The sequence below is a fragment of the Acartia tonsa genome, chromosome 10 (assembly GCF_053477335.1).
Source record: "Acartia tonsa isolate MP-2025a chromosome 10, ASM5347733v1, whole genome shotgun sequence".
NCBI classification, from domain to species: Eukaryota; Metazoa; Arthropoda; class Copepoda; order Calanoida; family Acartiidae; genus Acartia; species Acartia tonsa.
In genome coordinates, this window is record NC_137269.1 from 6,947,440 (window position 1) to 6,967,777 (window position 20,338).

Below are 20,338 nucleotides of genomic sequence, written 5' to 3' on the forward strand. Positions count from 1 at the left end.
TTACGAACACTTGCTTGACCGACTGTCAGATAATTTGTTGAGCTTCGCTTTTATGGAAGTTGTTATTCTTGTTAAAACTTTAAAAGCAAATCTTTTCTATAATAAGGATAGGTCCTTCCGTCCAGAACAGATTTTTTCGTTAATTTAGGCATGTTAGAATTGTCCTATTGATTTCAAACTTTGCATGGTGATTCCTGTAGTAGCTAGGGATGATTTAGAAAACATAGCAACTCTATAATCATTACCAGAATGTCCTTACGTCCATTTTTGACATGTTGATTTTTTTACTTTTTTAACAACAAATTTTTATGTAATATAATTATCCGATCAGAATTTTTGGTATACTGATTCCTAGGACAACAAAGTACAATAATATAAGAGAAGCAACACTATAATCAAGTTCTAAAAATGTAGGTATGCCCATAAATATTATCCTGTGTCAAGAAGTTTTTCAACAAATTTACTTACAATTTCTTCGACTCTTATACATTTCTTTTCTGATTATTCAGTTCTGACACTATATACAAGTATTAATGTCCGTTTGTTCTACTATTTCAAAGCTTCATCCTTGTTTTAATACTAGGAGTTGGAGAAAAAGTTTAGTGAAACCGGAGCTTACAGAAATTTTAAGAAGATGCTGCACAGCAAAAATGAAACTATTAAGTAAGTTTTTAATACTTTCAGCTCTATAGCAATCCTACTTATAATTTTGTAAAGCTTTTTTTTGTTTATCCATCAACTTTATATATCATTGTATCAAAGTAACAGAATGTATGTCTGTCTGTCTTTACCTTAGTATAAATTAACAGAGGTGAAATCTTTAAAAATTGCCTCACTAAAATCAGTGAGGCTCACTAAAAATTTAGAGGGGATAATTTTGCCTCACTAAAATTTTAGTGAGGCAAAATTTTTTTTTAAGAATTTACCTCAGGACTCGACCGATAAACACCTTTGTAGTGAAACTTCTTAAAATCAACCCGCCCCCCCCCCCCCGTACATTTCAGTGCAATTTTTTACAAAGAAAACTGGGGGGGGGAGCCCTTTTTTTCTATGGCTTAATTCTGTTTGAATGGTGGTGATACCTTTTACCAAAATATTTATAAACCTTCCCAGGACCTATGAGAAGCTACCTTGTAAAGGAGAATCAGATAGGTTCAGTGGTTAGCGGGATCCTTCGTTACACACAGAGACAGTCAGATTACTAGACATCCTGTTACTTTAAGGTGCAGCTTCGAGTTTTTTTTATAATTTTCTTTCTGTTTTAGGGTTCTAAGAAAGAAACTACAAGTTTATGAACCCGAGCAAGAGGCAGAAGATTAGTTTAATAAACATATCTAATTCATGAAGGCTCGGCAGCCATCCGCAAACATGCCAAATACTATGTATTTCTAAATTTTAAGTTATAACTTAAAAGGATCACTGGGTGCCTATAACAAAGTTGTAGCTGGACAAAGTGTCTCTAAAATCAGCCTTGTGACGTCATAAAAAATTAAGGGAATTTAGGGTTTTTCTTTCCCACTTCTCCTATCATCTCAATCATTTTTATGACGTGATTTTTGAGACACTTTGTCCAGCTACACCAAGTTCTATAAAGCTAAGCTATCCAAGGACGACGTAAAATCTTTTTTAGAAGGAGGCCAATGCAAGGGGGGGAGGTAAAACAAGAGACCAGAGGTGGATTCTTTAAAAAAATGCCCCACTAATCGCTTAGTGGGGCAAAATTGTTTTCGTGAAAAATCCACCAAAATCACATTAAAATCTACAAAAATTAAATAAAATCTTATGTTAATAACCCTTCTATGATTTTGTTTAATTTTTGTAGATTTTTAATGTGATTTTGGTGGATTTTTAACGAAAACAATTTTGCTCCACTAAGCGATTAGTGGGGCAAATTTTTTTAAGAATCTACCTCAGAGTTTTTTTCACTATGGCAAAATTTTGCTCCTTTTCTTGGGAGGGGGAAAGTTGTAAGAGCCAAGCGATTTATTGGGTTGGTTCAATTGAGATATTTGTTGTTTGCTTGCCGAGCCCTGATTATTTAGCTATTTATTTAAGATGTATCTAAACTGTTTTGTTGCGTTTAGTTTAATTATAAAAGAAATGAATTAAAATAAAGAATTTTTACTGTGCTTTAGGACAATCTACCAATATAAATATTTATATTGATTGTATTTACTTACTTAAATTAATTTGAAGTTATATATAATTATCATGTCATTTTTATGTTTTAATGCCAGAAATTGAAAGAACTTTAGAGCAACTTTATTGTTATTTCAACATAGATTTTAATGAACAAGGATGACAACATCAATAAAAGCGAAGCTCTTAAAAGGGTTTGACAAACGAACATTAACTCTTGTAGAGTGCCAGAACTGTACGTACAAAATATGAATATATAAGTGTGGACACAATTATAAGTAAAACTTCCTAAATACAGAATTCTGTTTAAGGACATACTGACATTTTTAGGACTTGATTATAGAATATTGTACCTTATTGAATCAGTATTCCAAAAATCAGATCAAAACCAGATCAAGATCGATAAGACTATTCTAAAATGCCTAAATTAACGAAAAAAGCTATCCGTTACGGACGGACGGACTGACCGACCCTACCCAGCCAGAAAGTAGCATCACTATCGCGCTACTATAGCGCACGATATCGTGTAGCAATCGAGCACGAGTTCTTACGATATCGCTAAATAGTCGTCCAATGCACATCAACGATATGTTACGATAAATGGTCGAAAAGGTACTTAGAGCTGCGCGATACACCTACGAAATCGCAGGTGATATCGTAAAGATCGCGCGCGATATTGTACTAAAATCGTAAATAAAAAGTTCATTAAAAAATCAATTTAACATCATGTAGTTTTCTGTAAGGAAAGGTTAGGTAAATCAGTAATATTCATTCATAACATTATACACAAATTGTACTTTGCATACAGAAAGAGAGGGTGTTAATCTTTGTATTTCCTCTAAAATTATAAGGTTGATTTTAAATCTGTTTCCATTATAATTATAATTGTGAGAAAGTTAGAATTTCTTACTGAATTTATCTTATTTTAATTGCTATTTAGACATTTTTGTACACTTGCTGTGGTTTAAAATGAGAATGTTTAAAAACAAATTTTTTTTCAATAAAAGACAATTAACACATTATGATATTTTGTTATACCAGTTTTTAATTTATTTTGTTTGATAACAGAAAGATTTTAATTGTCTACACAAAGTACTGTGAATACCTAGTGGCCAATTTATAAACTATATTTCTCACACAATGATTTGGAAAATGTTGGTTGTGTGTCTGTTTGTAAGTGTGTGTTGACAAACATAAAATGCGAGATACATACGATTGTCACGATTTTTACTACAAATTCGAATTAATCCCTATAAAATCGTAAATTCGATTTTTGCGATAATATAGTAAATATCTCCTTACGACTTTCCTTACGACGTTTCTGGCTGGGTAATTATAGAAAAGCTTCGCTTTTAAAAATTATTCAATATTAGTAATATTACTTGGACGCATAAATAGCAAATGGATCTTTTTTGGGATAATTACAACTATATTAGTTGGCACGGGCTTAAAAAAACTGGTTTTAATCTTATACTTGTACATTCTATGTCCGCGGAAAGCTATTTATAATACGATGCGAGTAATAACTATTAGAACTCTATTATAGTGTAAACTTTTTCAAATGTCGTATTTGTATCAGCAACGACGACCTTAACATTTCTGATAAAATAACTGCGCGTTTGCTTTCTCAACTTCTCATTGTGCATTGCGAAAGTACATCGGGCAGGGGTAAATACTAAAAATTTTTAAACATTAAACTTATTATATTAATCATTCTAAAATTGAATTTAGAAATATAAATTTTGTCGACTAAATTTAATTTTGTGAGGTAGATTAATGGAAAAGCCTCGAATGTTCTAGAAATCTCTACAGAAACAGCTGAGTTGAGAAACAGGTTGCCAAACTAAATTATTTATGTAACATTTTATTAAAAAAATTATTATTTATAAATATTTATTTGTTTTTTATTAAAAAGAAGAATGATTTTTCCCAATTTTAAGTTTATTATTATTTTATTATATTTTATTTTTTGTAATATTTTTTTGTTAAACATGGCAACTGTATTCAAAATTATTGAATAAGCCCCCCGCTGCCTTCCCCAAAGTACACAACAATACGGTGTACTCCAAAATCTCCGCCACCCCCCATGAATGTTGCCAACCTTCCCCCGTTCCCATGTATTCTGTTGTTGCTGTTTTATGATTAGAAGAAAAGACAAGGAAATAGGAAGAAATTTCAACACGCGTTTTCATCACAGTCTCAGGAAAAGTTCTGGAAAATTTTATGTTCTTCTGCCTTTCTAAGTCATCATTTAGTTAAAGTTAAAACTTTTGATTGTGCATAATATATCATTATCTTGTTTTCATAAAAAAGAAATTTAAAAACACAAGTAAATATACAAAAAAATGGTGAAAGAAACCAAGTTTTACGATGTGCTGGGGGTGCCGCCGACGGCTTCCGATAGCGATTTGAAGAAAGCATATAGGTAATAAAAGGATTTATTTAACAAATTTTTGACTTAAATAACCATATTTATACATTTTAAATGATTATTGCGTCGTATTACCGGCTTTTGTACTTTCATAATTCTGGAATAGTTTAATCCTTATATAAATCTAACAGGATGTCTTTGTGTTCAATAAGATCTCAATAACCACTGGACCTATATGGTTCTCCTGTACAGAGAAGCTTCGTATAGGTCCTGGGAAGGTTTAAACCTCACACCCCCCCCCCCAAAAAAAAAAAATATTGCAATTTTTCTTTTTTTCTTTCATATAAGATCGACTTCCAACCCCCTCCCCCTCCCTCATTCTACATTGTACAAAGTTTTTTTTTTGTTCCACAAGGAACTCGTTAGCCCAGATTCTTTTGAGGTCTCCAAGTAAGGGAAGTTTTAAATAGGGATCAGGATGGCTTAATGCTATTTAAGTTTGTTTCAGTGTTAGATTTAGGCTGATTATCTATTCCCCTCCCCATTATCTCAGAACAAATTCCCACACCTCGCTATTTTAACCCAATTTGTGACTTTAAAAAAATGAAACATTTCTTTATATTGAATTAGAGGGGGGGGGGGGGATTGTTGAAAATATACGCCTGTAAACCTTCGACTTATATAATTTTTATTTTTAAGGAAACTTGCCATGAAATATCACCCTGACAAGAACCCAGAGGCTGGTGATAAATTCAAAGAAATTTCTCTTGCATACGAGGTAAGTAGAATTCATTTGATAATGCGAGGCAGGGAGGGGACATTGAACTGTAAATTACACTGGTATCCAGAGTTTTAAAACCTTCGGTACTTTAATTGAATTTGACTGGTTGGCTTAAAAATATTTTGTCCAAACTTGTCAACAAATAATTTACCTCGTATCATGGATAGACTTGTTATGTACATTGTTCTTAGGACTTTTCACTTTCAGAATTTTATATCAATCTTGGATGTTTCTAAATGTACTAAACTTAGTAGGTATCTAGGTATTTTGGGAGATTTGCATAAATAAATATCTCCTTTAAAATTAGAATAGTAAATGCATCATCCAACCCGCCTATACTACAAAAAAATAAGAAAAGACTGTAACCTATAAATACTTAAATATATGATAAATTTTCTTACTTTTAGGTCCTTTCAAACGCCGACAAGAGGCGCATCTATGACCAGGGCGGTGAACAAGCAATTAAGGAGGGCGGCAGTGGAGGCGGAGGCGGCTTTCACTCCCCCATGGACGTTTTCGACATGTTCTTTGGCGGTGGCGAAGGTTTTGGTGGCAGACGTCATCGTGGACCTAGGTATGGCAGCTTGTCGGATCAAATTAATGAAACTAAATCTAAGAAAAAAGAGTAAACCTCCCTCTCCATTCTCAAAATGTTACTTTTTTATGATTAAATATATAAAAATCACCTAATTCTAGTAAAGGCTTAGGTTAATAGATAAAAGATCTTTAGCGGTTAGAAACAAAAAAAATATAATTAGTAAGTGGGGAGGTCGATTGTCATTCAGCGATTTGAAGGATACCAAAAAAAATATTAAATAGAAATGGTTGACTTAAAGTGACGTAATACAGAGTAGGTATAAAATTCGCTAAAATTAATGATCTGACAAGCTGTTGCTCTACAGGCGTACAAAGAACCTTGTTCACCAGCTCTCGGTAACCCTGGAGGATCTGTACAAGGGCACAACCAGGAAGCTGGCACTACAGAAAAATGTTATCTGTGATTCATGTGAAGGTGGGTTACTTATTAAAGTGGATGAGTTTTAGATTATATTAAAATAAAAAAAATTTAGATGATGATACAGAATTTAAAGATACGGAGGGAAGGTACATATGACTGTATATAAATGTACCCAAAGTCATATAACTACGTTATCATTTTTATTGGCTCAGAAGCTTATGATGGTACTTTTTCAGAATTGTGATTTGCACTATTAAAGGGGTAATTTTCTTAATCATCATTGGGGATGTACATTTAAAAATCGTTCATTGTCTTATTCCTTTGGATTCCTGATTTCTCAAGATAAAGACATTATTCACTGAAAATAATTTTTTGCATTTTTCTCCCCTCCTTGGTGAAAAAAAACTAAGAATATATGGAAGGGGGGATGATACGAATAAAATAAAGAGTTCTGAAAATATTTTTCCATTTTTTCTCAATCCATGCTGGAAAAAAACTAGGAGGGGAAAAAATTAAAAATTTTGCAGCAGGGAAAAAAAATAATCTAACACCCTAATATGCAATATTTTCAAACAAATTTGGTTGTAAGCACAGTAAAGCCAGCAAATATAATAAGAAGAAAAAAAATAATGAACAAGTTAATCCATAATTCATAAAAATTTAAATATGGCAGGGGGCTTAATAGTTTTAAAGACAGGGATGTATATTCTGCAAATTTGACCCGGCTGAGGGGGGGGGGGGTGTAAAAATTATGAGAACTGAAAGCATTTTTTTTTTTCATTTTTCTCCCAGCTCTGGTGAAAAATAATTTAAAACATATGTGGGAGGGGGATAATATGAATAAAATAAAGAGTTTTAAAAATATTTTTCCATTTTATCCCCTTCCTTGCTGGAAAAAACTAGGAGGGAAAAAAATAAAAATTTTGCAGCAGGGGGAAAAAAATTAATCTTGTGCAGAATATACATTATAACTATACACCCCTGCAGTAAAAAAAAAAAAAAAAATAACTTAAAACAAAAACAAGGGTGTATATTCTGCACGGCCACGGGTTTCCTGCTAAAGTGGGAGGCGAAAGGGGGGACCAAAAAAATATGTGGGAGGGGTAAAAAAATGTAAAGGATACCTACCTACTAAAAACATTTTTTTCATTTTTTAATCCTAGGGGAAAAAGATAGGGGGTTGGGGGTACGGGGGGAAAAATTAATCTTGTGCAGAATATACGTACACCCCCGAACAAAAGACACACAATAAATAAATTAGTAATTTTATGGTCATCAAGTTAACAAATATATTTTCTGTAGGTGTTGGTGGCAAGGCCGGATGTTTCAAGAAGTGCGACAACTGCCGTGGCAGCGGTATGCAAGTTAGAATACAACAGATTGGCCCCGGTATGGTCCAACAGATCCAGTCCATGTGTCAGGTGAGCTTCAACACATAGTCAGCTGTTGTTTTGAATACAGTGCATTGTGGGACAAATAAAAACATAGGATTACGGGGGAGGGGGGGGGGAGGCAAGTCATAACTTGATCAGATGATTATATATTATTAGCGGCCGCGCTCCTGGCACCTAGTAGGAGTAAGAAAAGTAGTAAAATAGCCCAAAGCCAAACTTAGATATTAGGATTAAATAGCCTAAAACCTTCAAGGGACCTATAAGAAGGTCCAATAAGATGGAGAACCAATAGGAACTAATAGGTTATTGGATGGAGTTCCTAGCATATTTACACCACTGTGGAGTGACTAAATGTATGTATATAGGGAGGAGGAGGGTACAACTGATTGTTTGAAAGCTATGTATTAGACCCTCATTGCTAACTGAAGTATACTTTGACTCAATCTCATACTTATTTACCCCTTCGTCGTTCCCTTAAATACTGGAATTCCCCCCCCCCCCCCCCCCCCCCCACTGCACTGATGAGTTATGTATAACACCTCTCCCAATTAGAAAGCTTTGACATCCTTGAGAACCTGTATGAAGTAGGATATCAAGGGACAAACAAACATAAAATCATGTATTAAATATAACATCCATCATTTTACTTATTACATATTACCATTATAGGAATGCCACGGCGAAGGAGAAAGTGTTGATCCCAAGTTGAGATGTAAGAAATGTAATGGAAAGAAGGTCAACAGAGAAAGAAAAATTCTTGAGGTAAGAATCGGCCGTCGCCAACACTTAGGGGCTTTCACTCTGTGACTGTTTTGCACTGATACCCTGCCCCCCATTCTTTTTATATTAAGGTGACGTAAGGGTTCTAAACTTAAACCCTGCAGGGGGCCCTATCCCATTTTAATTTTACCTAAAATTATTAATGGACAAAAAAAATAATAAGCAACCACCTTTACTTTCAATTTATTTATTGATAAGGGTAGATAATATTTCAACAAAAAGGGGGGGGGGCATTTGTAGACAAATTCTGACTAGGTTAACAGCAATTTTTTTTTGTTTGTGCTCTTTATTTCGTTTTAGAATAATGGGAGAGGTAGGTTGTGCTAAAATTCCGTAAGGGTGTGAGTTTTAAGGCTTAAGAACTGTAGGTAGTAGAACGATAATATTTACTAAATATGTGTAATAATATTCCTTAATGAAAAGAACTAAAGACAAAAAAAAAATAAGATAACGATACCTGAAAAAGTTTTGAACTCCAACTAACCATTCCCTCAAGTGCCCCTAGAGCCCTCTAGGAGAGTAGCATCTAGTTACCAACATACTAAAATTGTAATTTTGCCCAGGTCAACGTGGACAAGGGTATGGAGGACAGTCAGAAGATCACGTTTACCGAGGAGGGTGATCAGGAGCCAGGACTAGAACCTGGGGATATCATCATTGTTCTAGACGAGAAACAACACGAGGTAAGATATATAAAATCCGGAGTTTTTTTTGAAATACCCAACTTATTGAATTTTTTAATAAACCAAGGGTTTCAGACGCTTTTAGGGTTTGTAAAAAAAAACAATGTTTCTTTAAGAGTTTTTAAATGCTGTTATTTACACCATGGCCATTAGACCAAAATATTCTTAAAATGTCTATTAGTTGACTAATAACAAGCGGCTACGCCCCCCAGGGGCCTCTGTTGCACTTAATTTAAATGTTTTTTTTAAATAATACGTAAAGCTATGTTGCTTTGAAGTCTCTACCTATGTAAAAAAATTATATTTTTTGGGAATGGTGGTGTTACCCTCCCATAAAGTTATAACTTTCCCGGGACCTATAAGAAGCTATCCTGTTAAGGAGAACCCGATCGGTTCAGCGGTTAGCGAGATCCTTCGGTACAAACAGACAAACACATCCTGTTACTAAGGATAATACTACCAAGACCAAAATTACTCCTTATGAGTCAAAATGTTTATTTTAATACCAACCTAGGGTAAGAAAATGCAAATGGTTCGAATCTATGGGTTGAAAAAGCCATTTTGGTGTATTTATTACAGTATTATCGTTTATCCTATGGCTAAGAACCGGTTCTAATCCGGCGGATATTAACCGATTTCGATGCCATGCTGGAATATTCCTTACCGTTATTCTGTTGTCAGGTATACAAGAGAAACGGCATGGACCTTATAATGAAGATGGACATCAGTTTGAGAGAATCATTGTGTGGATTTAAGAAGATCATCAACACACTTGATGACAGAACCCTTGTTATTCAAACTATCCCAGGTATGAATAGATGTGTTGGCTACATATACGAGAGGTGGCGAGCGCAGATAGCTGTTGCTTTCGGCGAAAGCGGCGGTTCCGACGCCGCTTCTCCACAGTTGCACAATGTAATTCGTTAAAGCTATTTATTTAAGGGGGGGGGGGCGAAAGTGACACTTTTTGAAACCAAAACTAAAAGTCAACTAAGGAACTCAACTAAAAAAAGAGTTACAGGTCTGAGATTTTGCATGGCAGTTGCTTTATAGGGGTACAATATTGAACTTTGAAGAAACGGCGGCGCAACCGCCGAAAACCGCCGTTTCCCGCCGAAATTTTTTTTGCCTTTCCTCGGCGGTTTTCGGCGGTTGCGCCGCCGTTTCTTCACAGTTCCATATTGTACCTCTATAAAGCAACTGCCATGCAAAATCTCAGACCTGTAACTCTTTTTTTTAGTTGAGTTCCTTTGACTTTTAGTTTTGGTTTCAAAAAGTGTCACTTTCGCCCCCCCCCCCCCCCCCTTTTAACGTTCTAATCCTGTTTTGAAGTCTTAGGAAACATAAAGGGAGGAGTAGGTTGCGCTAAAAATCCGTAAAGGTATGAGTTTTAAAGCTTAAAAATAGTAGTAGAACCAGGGGTGTATATTCTACATGGGATCCCCTGCTCAGGGGGGGGGGGATAAAAAATAAGTGGTTGGAGGGGAAAAAGATGTAAAAATTAAGAAAACTGAAAACATTTTTTCCATTTCCCCCCCTCCTTGGTAAAAAAAACTTTTAAAAATGTGTGGTAGGAGGGATAAAATAAATAAAATATAGAGTTCTTTAAATATTTTTCCATTTTCCCCCTACTTGGTGAGAAAAAACTAGGGGGGGAAGAAAAATAAAAAAAAATTTAGCAGGGGAAAAAAAATAAATCTTTAAGTTAAAACTCACAACCTTTACGGATTTTTAGCGCAACCTACTCCTCCCTTTATCTCCAAGCCTTTCTTTTATAAAATGAACAAGTACCTAAAGTTGTTGAACGTAGTTATACTTAAAACCATTGAAAAGCAAAAGATATGCAGTTCAGTAAATTCAAGTTCAAATGAATTTCGTTAAAGTAGCCCTTTACACTTTACATTGTTCTTACACTTTATTCAAATTAAATAATACCTACGTGTTTTTTTTTAGGTGAAGTGATCAAGACCGGTGACTTTAAGTCTATACAGGGTGAGGGTATGCCTCAATATAGGTATGTTCATAATATCCTGTTTTAGCTCTAAACTTTTGAATCCTTTCATCCTTGTTATATCCCTAGGATGAGTCTGTAGCTTTAGATCTCGCTAATCACTGGAACTAAATGTTTCTCTTTTATAGTGAAGCTTTTTATAGGCCCAGGGAATGTTTTATAACTAATTAGGGGTAGGGTATCTCAACCCTCCTAACAGAAATCCCCCCCACCCCCAAAAAGGAGTATTTCGTATCTTTTATATTACAAGTTTTAAGGATACCATATCGCAACCTGAAAACCGACATAACGGGGGCCAATTAAAACAGTATATTTACCTTATCATATTAAATACAGATTTCCGCAGAAAATATCATTAATACTTGCTTTGTTGGCCCCAAAGGGCCCAAGCAACCTAATAGGGTTAATACTGTCAACTTAAATTATTATTAGTTTTTCGTGCAGAACAAAATGGTGAGTCTTCCATAACAACTTTCCGCGCAAAGTTTAATGAAAAAAATTACTTCAGTTTTGTTGAATTTATTTAAGTGCCTTTGATACTTAAACTGACAGATATTAAACATATTTCTTTGATATATTTAAAGTATATTTTTTTCTGTTGTGTCTTATATTATAATCTCTTTCCAATAATTCTTAAGTCGTTTTCATATGTAAAAGGATTATTGTTCATAGTTATTCAGGGGTGTATATTCTGCAAATTTGACCCTGCTAAAGGGGGGGGGGGAAGAATTAGGTGGTTGGGGGGGGGGGGGGATGTAAAATTCAAGGGAAGTTAATTTTTTTTTCTCCGTTCCTTGTTGAAAAAAGTTAAAGAAAATGTGGGAGGGGGGATAATATGAATAAAATAAAGAGTTTTGAAAATATTTTTCCATTTTTCCTCTTCCTTGCTGGAAAAAACTAGGACAGGGAAAAAATATAAAATTTGCAGTAGGGAGAAAAATGAATTCTTCGCAGAATATTTATTAGGAATATACCCCTGTAGTTATTATTTTAACATTTTTTATCAATATTACTCTTTATTTTTTTTAGGAATCCATTTGAGAAGGGAAGGCTGATAATTTCCTTTAACGTTGTATTCCCCGACAGATTGGAGTCTGATATTGCTGCTAAAATTGCTGCCATCCTTCCTGCTGAGTAAGTAGAATCTTCATTGAGTCAGCTATCGAAAAAAAAACATAAAATTGATTGGTCGGTTTATTAAGTTTCGAGTCCAAACGTTTCAACCGCTAATTGAAATCCACAAAAGGGGTAATTTCGTGAATCATCATTGGAGCTGTAAAATACATCAATTTATTGGCCATTGTCTAATCCTGTTAGATCCCTGATTAATTCAGTTGTTGATTAAAGCTAGGTTTCTAAACGTAGTAAAATGATATTTTTTTTTAATTGAGGGGAGGGACATATGTCGTATACCCTCAAGTTTACTTTACACAAATCTGACATGATAATAGTTATTTCTCGCGTCGTATTATAAATAGCGTTGCGCGGATATAGAATGTACAATTATAAGATAAAACTGGTTTTAATCTTATGATTGTACATTTTTGCATTCGTAGAAAGCCGTTTAAAATACGATGCTAGACATAGTTTTTTCGTATGGATGAGAACCGGTTCCTATCCACCGGATTCGAATGAATACGAGAAAATGTATTCTCATTATTAAAATATATTTTATTACCAGGGCTGAACCTATGATTCCGGATGACCATGAGGAGGTCGACCTCAACGACTTCGACCCCAAGGCGGACCGTGCCCAGCAACAAGCCAGAAACCAGTACGACGAGGATGACGAGGGACACGGACATGGTGCCCACGGACCCGGCGTCTCTTGTGCTACACAATAAACTTGAAAAAAAATCGTGGATTTTTTTCCCTAGAAATTTTTGCGGATTTCTTAGGGATAAAGATTTGCGGATTTTTTGGCTCCTCATTCAGTTTGTTATCCCAGTTTATCATTCATTTGTTTAAAGGTAAACATTTCAATTTTGAAAAGAAGACGGATGCCAACATCCATAGGCAGCGAAAAAAATACACAAATGAAGCAGATGTTCAGTGGGGATGGAAAAAAAGAGAAAATCTCGAAACTTCAACAAAAATTAAACAGTATTCTTCTTGTGAGGTGGATTCTTCAAAAACTTTTTGGCTCACTGAAATCAGTGAGGCTCTCTAAAAATTAGGTGGGGAGGATTTTGCCTCACTGATTTTAGTGAGGCAGTGAGCCAAAAATGTTTTTTAAGAACTCGCCTCTGGTTGCTTTTAGGTTGGGAGTATATTTACAAAAATAATCAGTCTGTCTTAAATAGCAATTGAGAAAACATCTCATTACTTTCAGAAAGTTACAGACTTTTTTTTTAAATAAAGGGGAGGGGTACTTCAGGGGTGTATATTCTGCACAAGATTTATTTTTTTTCCCCTGCTACAAAATTTTTTATTTTTTTTCCCCCCTAGATTTTTCTTAAAAAGTAGGGGGGAAAATAGAAAAATATTTAAAGAACTCTATATTTTATTTATTTTATCCCTCCTACCACACATTTTTTTAGTTTTTTTTAACCAAGGAGGGGGGCGAATTGGAAAAAATGTTTTCAGTTTTCTTAATTTTTACATTTTTTTTCCCTCCAACCACTTATTTTTTATTTTTTTTCCCCCCCCCTGAGCCGGGGATCCCATGCAGAATATACACCCCTGGGGTACTTATAAGTGCACGACTGGGTAATTTGTGGGAAAATACCAAAAATTATAGGTAATTTATATGTATAGAAATAACAAAGGTTTCTTTAATTTCAGATTTCAGCAGTCAAACGTTCATCATTCAATCCGATAAATAAACCCATATCACAGCTTAATTAAAGAATCATCCAGTAATCAACTGCTTAAAACCCCCCAGCTACCATCGACCACCATCTCGCCTTCGAAATTTTATCCTTACTTCATGCTTAAATATTGAACTAAGTAAAAAATGTAAAACCCCTGCAATAGTATTTTATGTAAAGTTAATTGTAATATGTTGGTAAAAAAGATTTTTAGTAAGAAGTATGTGTTTTGTACATTTTCACACAAGATATTGTGCAAAAAAATAATATTTGTAAAAACCATAAAATGTAACTCTTTCACATTGTATTAAACACACATTTTTGCTTCAAATTAAAATGTTTCCCCCTTTAAAGAAGACTTCAACAAAAATTATAATACATTGCATTGGTTACTGATATAAATTAAAATCAATAACAATAAAGAGAGGGGTAGGTTTCGGGTAAAATCCGTAAAGGTGTGTGTTTTAAGGCTTAAAAATAGTAGTAGAACGATAATATTCACTAAATATGTGTATTTCTTATTGAAAAGAACTATAGACAAAAAAAATTTTAAGTTAACTTAAATTTAGCACATAACCTTTACGGATTTTAACCTACCCCTCTCTTTTGTGAAGTCTCTCTTACACAAATCTTGTAAATGTTTCTTGTACCCCCCACCCCACCCTCCCCTTCATATAGCTGTGAAATTGGAAAGTCAAATCACTCAAAAACTGTTTGCATTTTTAAGGCTAGAAATTAAACGCTAAACAATCAATATTTTTAAAATTAAAAAGCTAATAATTTTAAGAAGGTACCATGTTTTTCTTTGAGATCTTGTAATTAAATTTTTAATGAAATTTTACTGCATATTAAAAAATTAGCATGGTGCTATAGGGTACAAGGTTCTTATTTTTTTTCATTAATTTTTTCGAAAAAATTCTTATAACTTGATATTTTACAAGCACTTTTCTACATTTTGGAAAATAACTGAGTATTAAATATTCTCGTTATTTAAGAGAATCGCACTTAACATGTAGCTTTGATAATATTTGGTAAAAATTGATAACGGCAGTTTTAATGAAGTTTTTAGTGTAAATAATTTTCTTTTGGTTTATGTAATTTTTTGTGTATTTTTACATAATAATACAGCTATGTAAAAGTAATATGTAATTGATGAAGAAAAATTTCTTGTTTAATATTATTCATACACATACATAGTGTAAAGTTCAGAATAAAAATTGTAAAGCAAATGGAAACTTATTAAAAGCAAAGCTTTTCTATACCTAGGGTAGGTCCGCTCGTCGTTACGTAATAAATAGTTTTTCTTTCTTAATTTAGACTCGTTAGAAAATTGAACAGAGGTGGACTCTTAAAAAAAAATTGCCCCACCAATCGCTTTGTGGGGCAAAATTGTTTTCGTGAAAAATCCACCAAAATCACATTAAAAATCTACAAAAATTAAACAAGATCATATGTTAATAACCATTCTATGATTTTGTTTAATTTTTGTAGATTTTTAATGTGATTTTGGTGGATTTTTCACGAAAACAATCGCTTAGTGGGGCAAATTTTTTAAAGAATCCCAGGGGTGTATATTCTGCACAAGATTTATTTTTATTTATTTTATCCCTCCTACCACACATTTTTTTAGTTTTTTTTACGTAAATGGAAAAAATGTTTTCAGTTTTCTTAATTTTTACATTTTTTTCCCTTCAACCACTTATTTTTTATTTCCTTCCCCCCCCCCCCCCTGAGCAGGGGATCCCATGTAGAATATACACCCCTGAAGAATCCACCTCAGATTTCAAAGTTATGCTATGAACAAGTTCTAAAATGAAAGAATGTCAATTTTAAGCTTTTTACACGGCTTATGTTAATGGAGATTTATATGAAACTAGCGGCTGCACTTTTAGTATCCGGGGGATCTGTATATAAAGGGGTATAGAATAGGCAGTTTAATAGCTTAAAACCGTATCAAGAATTAAATCTGATGACAAAAACAGTCTAAAGCCAACCCGGGGTTTAAATTAAGAAAACTCCAATCATTTCAGTAGTTTAATGAGATCTCAATCTTAAGACAGACAAAAATGGTACTAAGCTGCTATGTATGGCACGTGACACTGATGGTGAGAGTAAGGGGGAATTCCTTGGCACTTAAAACCAGCGTTGTGATGCCGCCATATTTTGCTGGATCCGTTATTTTCGTTAAAAAATGGCTCCGGTACAGCTAAAATAAGAATTTTTTTATTAGTTATAAATTGGTAACTCTGTTGTGTCTTGTGCAAATGCCCCTTTTAAGTGTTTTAAGTTCATTTTATCAAAAATTTAACTTTTAAAACCTTCAAAAATAGACTTGGCAAAAAAATATGATGTTTTTTTCTTGATTTTAGGCCGTAGCCACTATCTTCACAGACGGCTCCGCAATGCTGCTTAAAACTATTCAATTCATTACCATGCACATTTAGGACTTTCAGACAAAAGTCGTGCAACTTCAGAGTGATTGTTTATTGAATGTTACTCAACCTCATATTCTATAGTGGGCTTTAAAATACAAGCTGATGCTCTGACTTCGCAATGGATGATCACATGAAATTGAAAGAGAATCCAGTCCAAACTAGTTAATTAATAATAACCAAAAACCCCACATCCCTCCCCACCTACTGGATGAACGAATTGACCAATAAACGGGTTCTATGTTGGAAAGTTAAATTGACGATAATTTTATCCTGTCATAAATGCATAATATCCACGTTAATTCTTCATTCATTTAGAATGTCAACGAAAATTATGGATAAAATTGCCCCTTCAGAAAATTGAAATTATGGGTAGAAAAGTTTGGGCATTGCTTGTTTGCTGCCAGGAATAGGTATAACCAACAAGCAAAATAAATATAAAATAATATTTGGGGGGCAAATGGAGAGGTCGTCAATTTTACGATGTGTTGCCCCCCAACGACAGCTGAAAAACATGTAAAGGTTTTGTGATTTTTTCCCGAATTAATTTCGTTATTGGTACCACCCAACCAAGCACAAAAGTCCCCTAGTGTTAACAAAGTTTGGGTACCAGCATAATCTATTTCATGTGTCCCCTCCCTTCCTGAATATCACGGAAAGAACGTGTCCTAACTTTTTTGATTTAAAAAAAATAGCTAGTCTGTATTTTTAGTAAGTAGTAGCTGTAAAATGATCCATAGAATTTAGATATGCAATCGTTTTTTTTGTAGACCTCTTATTTTGAAGTAATTTAATTTTTTTTTAAATAAAGTTGGTTTTAAGCTACTAAAACGCAACAAAAAAAAGAAAATTGCCATTATGAATAAAAATAATAAGATTTTTAATTTGACACCTTACTTTTTGAATTCTGTCGAGTAATTATTGAAAAAATCTATTTTGTTGTAACCCATTTAATCAAAACTTTTGGAGCTCGTCACGAATAGATTTTAAAAATTACAAAAGTTAGTACACGTTCTTTGATATTTATTTGGTATTTCTAAGATATATTATATTATATTCAACCTTTAATTTAGGTAAATATAAACAAATAAAAACATATTTGGTTCTTAAGTAGCGAGGCTGCTCTTTATTACACATGTGAAAGGTTTCGTGATTGTTGATATAAATATTTTTATAATTTATGACCTCTAAACATCTGCTCATAAAATCATATTGTAGATCCAGTGATCAATGATTTTTTAGCTTCGCTACTTATGTATGTTGTCATCCTTGTTTTAATTCATAAATATTAAATTGTATTAAATGATATTTGCTTGATATTTGTCCGAGAGATAAGGTTATGCGTGACTGGTGACACCTCCTTTATTCTTACCATTTGATCCGACGCGTGTATTGTATATGCAGGGATCTTAAGGGATAAGACAATTTTATTTGATTCATAATTAGAGTAAAACACTAGAGGGAGAAAGGGTTAGATAACTGTATCTCCCCATCGCAACCACTTTGTGCAACCTTTCTATTGGGTCATTGAAAATCAACCAATGGTGTCGCTTATATTACCACAGGCAAGTAACAGAAAATAATTTAGAAGCAGAATAAAGAGGTCTTTGAAAATGAAGGGAGGTAGTTGTCTGTTTATACATCCATACTATAGATCTGTTGATTCATATATATTCCCAAAGATCACCAATTTGTACACCCCTACTATTAATTGAAATTATTGGTTCAAATGTTTGGACAGTATAGTAAAACAAACTATTAAAATTTAATAGATATAGCATATCTAGATTGTCAAACTGTTCCTTAATCCGTTAAGCTTTAAACAAGGATGACAACATCCATAAGTAGCGAAGCTCAAAAATCATGGATAGACATCCGATAAAAACGAACTATTGAGTAGAGCTGGATCTTTAAATCATTTTAGTGGTGAGCCAGATCGGGGTGAGCCAACTTTCCACCAATGAGAGCACAGCATTTTATGAAATGCCGCGCAGTGATTAACTGAAATTCGGCTCACCCTGATCTGGCTCACCACTAAAATGATTTAAAGATCCAGAACATGCCTAAATTAATAAAAAAAAAGCTATCCGTTACAGACGTACGGACGGACGGATCTACCCTAATTATAGAAAAGCTTCGCTTTTAAAAAAGGTCAATTCATGTACGTCAAAACGGTAAATGTTTTCTTATTTAAAGTTTACTTTATTTTATTGTAAATGTTAAAAGTATGCTAGCATGCATAAAAGATTTAACTCCTGGAAATTAAGTATTATAGACAGCTTTCTGCGTATACGAAAATGAAAAAGATTATATCCATTTTTGTTAGCCCCGAGGGTCCAATGATGGTTAAAATCAAATTTTATGTTTGTAGAGATAAACTCCTCTCACAATAAAACAAGGATGACAACATCCATAAAAGCAAAGCTCAAAAACGGTAGGACAAACGAACATTAACACTTGTAGTGTGTAAGATCTGATTTATCAGAGTATATAAGTCGAAAAAAATTGGAAGTATATATGTCAAAAACTGCTGAAATATAAGGAAAATGTTTAAGGACATGCTTACATTTTAAGGACTTGATTATAGAGATGCTTCACTTATAACATTGTACATTGTTGTCCTAGGAATCAGTATATCAAAAATCAGATCAATCGGATAATATTATCACATTCAAATTTGTTGTTAAAAAAGCTAAAAATCGACTTGTAATAATGGACGTACGGACATTCAGGTTATGATTAAAGAGTTGCTACGCTTTCTAAATTGTTTCTAACTACTACAGGAATCACTGTGCAAAGTTTAAATCGATAAGCCAACTCTAACATGCCTAAATTAACGAAAAGAGCTATCTGTTACAGACGGATGTACTGACCTTAATTAAAGAAAAGCTTCGCTTTTGATAACTTTCAACTAAAATTAAGGAGCAAAATTGTTCTACTTTACAAATAAAGATAAATACTTCATCATCATCATCGCTATTTATCTCTTCTCAGCAAATTTTTGCTGGTCTGCGGAAATTCAGAATCATCCGCCTGACTGGTCCATTAGCGGTTTCCTAGCCAAACATCATATTGTTGTTTCCAACCTCTACTTCGTTCCCGAGCCCAAAGTTAAATTGGTCATTACTTTGTGCGGGTTGAACATAAGCAGGTTTTTTCTAGGGAAGGATTGTTAGCCCCACCCAAACCCCCTAGACTGGGGGAAGTGACCAGAATTCAGTCCGGCATGTACCCTGGGACCTTTCCAGCACAGTAGGACTCTTCTGGTGTAGCTCCCAGGGTCATTGATGCACGGTGCAGGATGGACGGCGTGCACGTACCTGGTCTCCCATCCCAAAAGATAAATACTTATTCGGTCTAAATCATTTATTTTTTCAAGAATGCAAGGATAATTTATATTTTGCATGCAGAATGTAAAGTGCATTAGTCCATCCTGCAGTTTTTCTCATTTCCAGGATAGCAAAAAAAAAGATTTAAAGTAACCACGAAACAAGATTAGGCAGAATGATAACCTCCTCATTTATTTATCAATCCAGTAAACTGATAAAGTTAGGTTTTATTGCTTGGGGGCCGAGCGCCTGTGGCTAGGCAGGCTAGGGGGAATTTGCGAATTGTTTTTGCTTTAGAACTTACAGCCAAATAATCAAGACAGATGGCATCGCCCCCTATGAAAAGGATTTTCCAATATTTTAATTTACCAGTATTACAAAAAAAAACTGCGAAATCTTTTGGTCAAACATGCAGACAAGAGCAAATTTGTTGGTATAGCCAAAAAGCGAAATAAATTTAAAATAATATTTGGAGGGAAGATAAAAAGGTCATCAATTCCCCCCCCCCCCCCCAACGACAGTTGAAAAAACACATATAGGTTTCGTGTTTTTTTAAAATAAATTTGTTGTTGGTATTAGCTGGCAAAAGGTATAGTTGCTTGAAGTGCATTTAAAACGTTTGATTGCAAGCAAAAGTTACAAGAATACCA

General features: G+C 34.0%; 1 protein-coding gene across 5 annotated transcripts; it reads left to right on the plus strand.

The window, feature by feature from the left end:
• Nucleotides 1-4,248: 4,248 nt before the first annotated feature.
• On the plus strand, nt 4,249-15,156 carry Droj2 (DnaJ heat shock protein family (Hsp40) member A4-like). Of its 5 annotated transcripts, none has more exons than XM_080173335.1 (13): nt 4,249-4,564; nt 5,210-5,288; nt 5,699-5,865; nt 6,194-6,303; nt 7,552-7,670; nt 8,313-8,405; nt 8,987-9,106; nt 9,788-9,914; nt 11,060-11,120; nt 12,147-12,251; nt 12,799-13,087; nt 13,902-14,356; nt 14,542-15,156. In XM_080173335.1, the coding sequence occupies exons 1-11, from the start codon at nt 4,485-4,487 to the stop codon at nt 12,959-12,961; spliced, it is 1,224 nt and encodes a 407-aa protein (XP_080029461.1). In that variant the 5' UTR covers nt 4,249-4,484; the 3' UTR covers nt 12,962-13,087; nt 13,902-14,356; nt 14,542-15,156. The 5 variants fall into 5 exon arrangements, with proteins under 5 accessions (XP_080029461.1, XP_080029462.1, XP_080029465.1 ...); XM_080173336.1 differs by having other exon boundaries at nt 14,869-15,156; XM_080173339.1 differs by having other exon boundaries at nt 14,923-15,156.
• Nucleotides 15,157-20,338: the final 5,182 nt, after the last annotated feature.